Source organism: Anomaloglossus baeobatrachus, chromosome 2 (assembly GCF_048569485.1).
Source record: "Anomaloglossus baeobatrachus isolate aAnoBae1 chromosome 2, aAnoBae1.hap1, whole genome shotgun sequence".
Lineage (NCBI taxonomy): Eukaryota > Metazoa > Chordata > Amphibia > Anura > Aromobatidae > Anomaloglossus > Anomaloglossus baeobatrachus.
Genome location: NC_134354.1, coordinates 453,309,694 through 453,318,806, shown reverse-complemented (window position 1 = coordinate 453,318,806; position 9,113 = coordinate 453,309,694). Strand labels below are relative to the sequence as shown.

Genomic DNA, 9,113 nt, shown 5'->3' with positions numbered 1-9,113 from the left:
CTGGTCAGTAAACGGCGTAGCGGTAAAAAAATTCCAAATGCCAAAATTACGTTTTTTGGTTGCCACAAATTTTGCACAAAATGCAATAACAGGCGATCAAAACGTAGCATCTGCGCAAAATGGTACAGTAAAAAACGGCAGCCTGAGACGCAAAAAATAAGGCATCACTGAGCTATAGATCCCGAAAAATGAGAATGCTACGGGTCACGGAATATGGCGTAAAACGTGCGACACTTTTTTCGGACAATCGGCCGGTCGTGAAGGGGTTAAAGCATGAAATGTGGGAGAAGGTTGAAAAATTCAAGGGAGCCGAATACTTTCGCAAGGCACTGTATTTACAAAATCTGTAACATAGAGAAAATTTTTCTCTTTGGCTTGCTTACATGGATGAAGCAGTTAAAGTTAATATTTACAGGATTATGTCACACAGGTTACTTATCTATTACTATATTGCATGAATGACCTCAATCACATGTTGACTTTGATCTAAGTTCATTAATAAGTTTCTAGGTTTTTAATGCAGATGTTTCTTGTATTTTTTTGTTCAGGCTAACCCAATCTTATGTGCTGATATTTATTCCTGCTCTCCCTGTAAGTTCTGCCTTTTGCTCATTATATTACACTAGAAGGTGGCCCGATTCTACGCATCGGGTATTCTAGAATTTACGTATTGTGTAGTTCATGTATGATTTTTGTTATATATATATATATAGAGAGATGTTGTTGTGTGTAGTTACCAAGTGTTTGTGTAGGCGCTGTACATGTTCTGGGTGTTGTCTGGGTGTGACGGGGGGTGAGAGCGGTGTTGTATGTGTGTTGCGTGTGTTGCGTTGTTTGTGGAGCGCTGTGTGTCTGTAGCGTTGTGTGTGTGTTGCGCGGTTTGTGTGTGTGTGGTGTGTTTTGGGGGGAGGTATGTTTTGTGCAATGTGTGTGTTGTGCGGTATGTGCGTATATTTGTGTGTGCCGCGGTGTTTGTGTGTTGGGTGTTGTGTGTGTGCAGCGTTGTCTGTGTGTGTGGGTGTCTGTGTAGGGCAGTTGTTTGTGGTTCCCAGTGTGAGTGTGTGTGTGTGTGGTGTGTTGTGCAGTGCGCGCGCGTGTGTGTGTGTGTGTGTGTGTGCATCAGCCTCTCTTCTCTCAGCCTACCTCTCCCAGCCTCCCTCCTCCCAGCCTCCCTCAGCATCAGCCTCCCTCTCCCAGCCTCCCCAAGCATCAGCCTCCACCAGCATCAGCCTCTCTCCTTCCAGCCTCCCCCAGCATCAGCCTCCGCCAGCATCAGCCTCTCTCCTTCCAGCCTCCTCCAGCATCAGCCTCCCTCTCCCAGCCTTCCCCAGGATCAGCCTCTCTCCTCCCAGCCTCCGTCCTCCCAGCCTTCCCCAGCATCAGCTTTCCCCTCCCAGCCTCCCTCAGCATCAGCCTTCCCCAGCATCAGCCTCTCTCCTCCCAGCCTCAGCCTCTCTCCTTCCAGCCTCCCCCAGCATCAGCCTCTCTCCTTCCAGCTTCCCTCAGCATCAGCCTCCCCTTCCCAGCCTTCCCCAGGATCAGCCTCTCTCCTCCCAGCCTCCCTCAGCATCAGCCTTCCGCTCCCAGTCTCCCCCAGCATCAGCCTCCCTATGCATCAGCCTCCACCAGCATCAGCCTCTCTCCTTCCAGCCTCCCCCAGCATCAGACTCCCCTTCCCAGCCTTCCCCAGGATCAGCCTCTCTCCTCCCAGCCTCCTTCCTCCCAGCCTCCCCCTCCCAGCCTCCCTCAGCATCAGCCTTCCGCTCCCAGTCTCCCCCAGCATCAGCCTCCCCAAGCATCAGCCTCCACCAGCATCAGCCTCTCTCCTTCCAGCCTCCCCCAGCATCAGCCTCTCTCCTCCCAGCCTCCTTCCTCCCAGCCTCCCTCAGCATCAGCCTTCCCCTCCCAGTCTCCCCCAGCATCAGCCTCCCCAAGCATCAGCCTCCACCAGCATTAGCCTCTCTCCTTCCAGCCTCCCCCAGCATCAGCCTCCCCAAGCATCAGCCTCCACCAGCATCAGCCTCCCTCGTCCCAGCCTCCCCCAGCATCAGCCTCTCTCCTCCCAGCCTTCCCCATGATCAGCCTCTCTGCTCCCAGCCTCCTCCAGCACGCTGTGCTCCTCTGCCGACACTCACACACCCGATCGCATCCACTCACACACACCCGATCGCATCCACTCACACACACCCGATCGCATCCACTCACACACACCCGATCGCATCCACTCACACACACCCGATCGCATCCACTCACACACACCTGATCGCATCCACTCACACACACCCGATCGCATCCACTCACACACACCCGATCGCATCCATTCACACACACAGACACTGACGATATCGCACATACGCGCTGATACTCACAACATCCGGAGGTATCACATGCTTCTGGCCATGTGATCCTCCCGCAGGTCCTGGAAGCTCACAACAGCACCGTATCGAGGCCGAGAAGCAAGCGATATCCCAGGATGTTGTGAGTATGTGGATGCGATGTGATGTGTGTGTGAGAGTGAGTGTGATCTGATTTGTGTGTGTGTATGTGTGTGCTGTTATGTGTGTGTGCTGTTATGTGTCTGTATTTTCCGCAGCTGCAGGACCTTGATGTGTGGATGCGATGTGATGTGTGTGTGAGGTGTGAGTGAGTGTGAGCCGGTGTACACTGGTAACTATGATACACATCGGGTAACTAAGGGACCTTAGTTACCCGATGTGTATAATGGTTACCAGCTTTCACGGCCTCCGTCAAGATCCCAGCATCGCAAGGTTATGTCTGGCGCTGCCGGGATCCTGACGGAGCCGGTGTAGAAGCAAGCGATATCCCAGCATGTTGTGATGTGTGAGGTGTGTGTGAGTGAGAGTGATCTGATGTGTGTGTGTACTCACCTGGGAATCGGAGCTCCGTGTCAGTTGGGCCAGAGCAAGCGTGCATTGCGTGAGGGGGGCGGGGCCTGCAGAGAGCCGGGGCGAGAGGCCAATCCGTGTGGGGGGGGGCGGGGCCATGGCGAGCCCAGCGGCCAATCAGCTTTGTGTCACCGTAAGGACACAATTTCGGAGCATGACAGACAGACAGACAGACAGAATAAGGCAATTATATATATAGATTACTGAAACAAAGGAGGGATTAAAGGACACCTGTCAGGTCCCCTATGCCCTCCAACCCAGGAGCATTCACATCTATATGACTAAATACCCAGCCTAATGCATCCCAGCTTCAGTGAGGCTCAGTGCGCATGATTGGTAGAACAGCTTCTGCACTTCCGATCATGCGCGGTGCGTCTCTCTGACACTTGGATGCGTACACCAGGCTTCAGAGACAAGTGACACTAACGAAATGCACCCGAGATTTCCAGGAACTAGTGGTGTTGCCAGCTCTTGGAAAACGTTATCACATCCACAGGGAGTGATAAATTAGAAAGAGGGCCGACTAGTCTGGGGAACAAATGCTCCATCCACTAGTCAAAGCCCTTATTACATAGGAAATGCAGAGCTTATAAAAACGAATTTTTGTGTACTCACTGTAAAATCGTTTTCTCTTAGCCATCATTGGGGGACACAGGACCATGGGTGTTATGCTGCTTATCCATAGGAGGACACTAAGTAGATACAAAGATGTTAGCTTCTCCCCTGCAGTATACACCCCCTGGCCCAGCCAGGCTACTTCAGTTTTAGCTTAGTGTCTATAGGAGAGGAGGCATATCTATGCAGACTACTGCAGCAAGAATTTTTTGTTTTTAGAGGGGGACCGATTTCCCCAAACCATCAACAGGCGGGAACGCGGAGTGTTGCCTTCCCGTACCCCCTCCTGCGACGCTAGATCCTGGGTTGTTACTCACTGGACGACTGGTCTCATGGCACCGATTTTCCAGAGCCCAGAGTCGATGACAAACTTCCTCAGTCCCTGTGGCAGGTTCTGAGTTGATACACGCTCTGCACCAGCGTGACCAAGCAGCAAGCGTCAGACTGCCATCTCCACAGGAGCTGAGGTGAGATCCTCCCCGACTGGATTCACATGGGCTGTTACCACTGGACGACGGTTCTCACAGGCACCGATTTTCCAGAGCCCAAAGCAGATGAAAAACTTCCTCAGTCCCTCTGGCAGGCTCTGAGTTGATACACGCTCTGCACCAAGTGTGACCAGGCATAGTAGGCATCAGAATCTCCACACTAGAGCTGAGGTGAGATTCTCCCTGACAAGAATTGGACCTGAGGAGAGATCCTCCCTGACAGGAATTGGAGCTGAGAAATCCTCCCTGACTGGATTCACATGGGCTGATTGCAGACTCCTGCATAGCATTCAACCGGTGGCGGGGGAGGGGGAGAGCTCCCAAGACTCTGTCCACCATTGTTGTGCAGGGCTGGATGGGGGAAGGGGGAGTTCTTGTCGGAGCTAAGCCCCACCCCCTCTGACATGCGATAAGCCACGCCCCCTCACAAAACTGCGCGCAACTCTCCTCACACAGCAACTCTGCAGAGCATTACTCCCTCTTGTTGTGATCAGAGTCTGTGGGCGTCTCTCAGAGCTGGCTTCCTCCTTCCCACAGGAACTGGAACACAGGAGGGGGGAGGGGCCAGCAGCGTTCTGGGTGAGTTATATCCTCACATTAGCTCTGCAGAGCATTGCTCCCTCGTTACAATTAGACTTTGTGGCTCATCAGCCAGGGGCTGCAGTCACATGTTTTATGCCCTGCACAACTACAGCAACAGCTATAAGACTCCTAATGTACAGCTATTATTCAGCCTGCACTACCTGCCACACTGAGCTACTAGGGGTTGATAGCACCTCTTCCTTCTGTGAGTCCGGTGCCCCTGTAGCTTCCCCCCCCCTGCCACCACCGCCGCAACCGCTGCCAGCCCAGAGCCTACGGCTCCCAGTCCCCCGGAATGGGCACAGTTTCCAGAACCTGGTGCTGGCTATGCAACATCGTCCTCACACCCCTCGGGGCACCTGAACAGAACGCAGCCTGATGACACCTCTATAGAGGTTCCTTCTGATAAGAATGAGCCCTCGGGCTTCACCGGTTGCAGATCAGAAAAAGGGCATGACCCCCATGGTTCTCCTTTGGGGGTACGCAGATGGGGTTCTCCCACATGTTCAGCGGTCTCTGAGGAGCCGGAGGAAGGGGAATGATGTTTGTACCAGGATGATTCCTTGGTTTCAACCTCCCCGAGCGATCAAGCTGCGATGGACTCCCTTATTGCAGCAATCAACCAAACTCTGCATGAGAAAGATCTCCCATCCACTACTACTGACCATGCAGTCTCCTTTAAAAGAATAGATAATGGCATAAACATCTGCATATCGTACCACTTATATATAGCAATACACATGTACTTACATCTTCATCATATATGGCGCAGAAAGAACTATAATATATGAACCAAATCGCTAAAGGGAACAAACCAAGAAAAACGAAAGAGGCGATCAACGGTTCAACATTTTTTATTATTAATATTCATATTGAAATTTTGGAACATGCGGAAAGGTGATGGGAAAGAAAGAACGGTATTCATCACCGCAACCAGTGTAGGTATTGGTCATAATGTACCATTATATATTAGATTAATGATATAAGGTCGCATCCAAGAAGGGCAAGTGTCCCACAAAAAGAGAAAGAGAAGAAACCACACCAAGAGGGTATATAAAAACACTTCTCGATGTAAAATATATACTACACAAAAAAAAGGCAGATATATAAGAGAAGGCAAGAAAGTGTGGTACCTAACTTCTCAATATGGAAAAGTATCTTAAATCATTGTATAGTCCATGTCATACTAATAGTGAGGGTCAGCACCGCAGAAAAAAGACAAAAGACACAGAGGCCGCAGCACATGGAGAAACAATAATTCCAGTGCAGAGAACCGTATACACACATATACACTCTCCAATACTGCGGCTAGTGTGTGTTTCACACGGCGGCGGTAAAAAACACCACAGACACAAAGTGTCAACTCTGCTGCAGAAACCACAATACACAGACCCAGCATATAATTAGTGCGAGAGTAGATAAATTATTCATGCACATGGAAATACTCTCACACTAGGGTCAATGTGTATAAGAATAATAGTGGCAAAAACAGCAGCATGGACACACCTCACAGAAAAATACACGTAAACATGCATTAGCATGCATATATATTCCGTGCTGATAGTGAGGGTTAACACCGCAAAAAAGGGGACACAGAGGCCGCAGCACATAGAGAAAGCAATAAATCCAATGCAGAAAACCATATACACATGTATACGCCCTCTCATACTGCGGCCAGTGTGTGTTTCACACGGCGGCAGTGACAAACACTAAAGGTCAGCTCCGCTGCAAAAACCACATCACACAGACCCTACATGTAATTAGTGCGAGAGTAGATATATTGTTCATACACATAGAAATACTCTTACACTAAGGTCAATGTGTATAATACTAACAGTGGCAAAAGCAGCAGCACGGACACACCTCACAGGAAAATCAATGTGTGTTTCACATAGCATAGATGAATGAAGGAACACATAGACGTGCATATAAGCGTATTGATGGACAATGCTGCAGCGAAAAGGCACACACAGGCCGCAATATATAACATAATAAGGGCAATAAATCCAAATACATATGCATATGCACTCACACACTGCGGCCAATGTGCGCTTCTCACGCAGCAGCAAATGACAACCACCAAAACCACAGCATGTGTAGGTGTCAGTGAAAAGGAGAAGGATAAGTACCGTAAAACAATGAGAGCGGCAACACTGACACGCCACACATATTACTGGCTGGCGACTATCACCATATCAGCACAGTATAGTAAAAAACATACAGAGGAAAAATCCACAATGTGGGACACTCAAACACTAACCGGACCAACCATTAGGAGGATATAACATTACCTAAAATATGCGGTTTGCGGAGGGAATGCGCCCGATGCGCATTTCGGAGTTTACCTTCGTCAGGGGGCATGACCGGAAACTACGGGGGTGCCATTAAAATAGGCCTTCATCCCCCAGCTGATTGGGCCGACATCCGGACGCATCCGCGGCCGGCCAACCGGAAGTCCCGCCTCACAGGCACGTCATGGCCCCACAGAACACCGGGTAATTAAACCCGGCATCCCCGTCGCCATAGAGAAGCACCTGCGAGAACAAGGAAATCCAGGCAGGCGGCGCATGCGTCAACCACTGTGAAGATGTAATTTACCCTCTCACTGTATATGCTGTACAGATTCCTATTTCAAGCTGGGTTCATTGTCTTATTTGAACTACTTCTGTGTACATTTCTATTGTTGTAGGTAATCACCCCCTAAAATGCAAGGTTATATCCTCTTGAGGCACTTCCATCCCTGGGAGTAGGGGGAGGTGGGCCTAGAGTCCAACTAGTGTAAACTCTGCTTACCTGGGAGATTCAGTCAGAGTGAGCTGAAACTTGAAGGGAGCAGGAGCTCCAGCCTGTGTGGCTGTGGACACGGACGGAGTTAGGCCTGTGTGGCGGCCCGTGGGATTGTGTGGAACTCTTTGGACTACTGTAAGGACGATTGCTTTGTAATCCGGTCCGAGGATTGTCGGGAAGGGCCCCCGAATCTGTTTTACGTGGACTTATCGTGTGCTGTTCCAGTGTTCTTGTGAATAAACCTGTTGGATCGTTCCTCGGCCTGTTGTCTCTCCTTGCTCTGCTGTACACCCCGTCACAAACTGGTGGCAGCGGCGGGATCAGAGCAGAAGAAATGGAGGACAACAGCCAATCGACGTCTGAAACCAGAACCTCAGGATACAGGAACTGGACTGTGGCGAGTCTACAAACAAAGGCCCGTGAATTAGGTGTCGGCTACAAAGGACTCTCTAAGGAGCAACTAATTGAGGCATTGGAACACGCTTGCCTGCAAGATGGCACCGAGGAACAATTTCCACAGCAAGGGGAGCAAAGACGGGAGCCGGAGGTGAATACCCAAAAAAGTCAATGGGTTGTGTGGTACAAGGAAAAGATGGCACTGCTTGGAGATGAGGCCACCATAGAAGATAAGAGGGAGGCCATGCGTGGAGCTGAAGAGAAGGAGCGCAGGATGGAGGAGATGGCATTGCTGGATAAGCAGCTCGCTGTGGAAGCCGCGAGAGGTTCCAGACAGACTGTAACCCCAGCACCCATCATGAGGGAACTTCCCAGAGTGTCCCGCAAAGACTTCAAGCAGTTTAATGAGGCTGCTGGTGACATTGAGGGCTTCTTCCAGGACTTTGAGCATCAGTGTCGATTAATGGAAGTCCCAGAAAGAGAGCGAGTCAGACACCTGGTGGGCCTCTTGGAGGGTGGAGCTGCCGACGCCTATAGAGCTATGGACCCTCAGTGGAATTGTGAGTATGGGGAGATAAAACAGACCATTCTGGAACATTATGCCGTGACCCCAGATACTTATAGGACTAAGTTCCGTACATTAGCCTGTGATGGAGAAGTGTCTTTCAAGATGTTTGCCCACAGACTGAAACAAGTGTGCCATCGCTGGCTGGAGGGAGAGGGAGCCTTAACTTGGCAGACCTTCCTCCAGGTCATCCTAAAAGAACAATTCTTTGCCCAGTGCCCCGCTGAGATCCGGGAATGGGTGCGTGAGAGAAAACCAGCGACAGTGGAGGAAGCTGCTGCTCTAGCTGATGAGGTGCTCACTATCAAGCCTCAGTGGAGGGTTTTGTTGGAGGATGGAGAGACGCCTAACAGCTCCACAACACCGGATGCCCCCAGTTATTCTGCCCCCATTGTTCCCCGTTCCTCTAAGCCACCACATGTTGATACCCGTGTTAATGTGCCTTCAGTTGCTTCTACTGCACTTTCTGGAATACGCCGGGGAGAGGAAGTAACAGAGCGCAGGTGTTATGTTTGTAGGCATCCCGGGCATTTGCAGGCCTCATGCCCAGCCAGCCCATGGAGGAATCATCCTCAAACCCCTACAGCACCTTCAGGTGGGAGTCGGCCTCCAAGTTCCCCTACCCCTTACCCAAGAGGACGCCTTGGATGGAGGGAGACCCAGCTCAGATGCTATCAATGTGGACAGCCAGGGCATCGGCAAGTCTCCTGCCCAGCTGTTCAAATGAGGACTGATCCTGCGCCCAATCGGATTGTTAATTATTTACAGCCCAGC

The 9,113-nt window shown here is 50.7% G+C and overlaps 1 protein-coding gene across 3 annotated transcripts in view; it reads left to right on the top strand.

The window, feature by feature from the left end:
* LOC142291637 (multidrug and toxin extrusion protein 2-like) overlaps nucleotides 1-9,113 on the top strand; it is a 175,442-nt gene that overhangs the window by 67,653 nt on the left and 98,676 nt on the right. For 2 of the 3 annotated variants that reach the window (XM_075336307.1, XM_075336306.1), the window contains exon 5: nucleotides 549-591. The exons of the other annotated variant lie outside the window; for it this stretch is intronic. In XM_075336307.1, coding sequence (XP_075192422.1) covers nucleotides 549-591 — 43 coding nt within the window. The remainder of the gene's footprint in view (nucleotides 1-548; nucleotides 592-9,113) is intronic. 3 annotated transcript variants of the gene reach the window in all.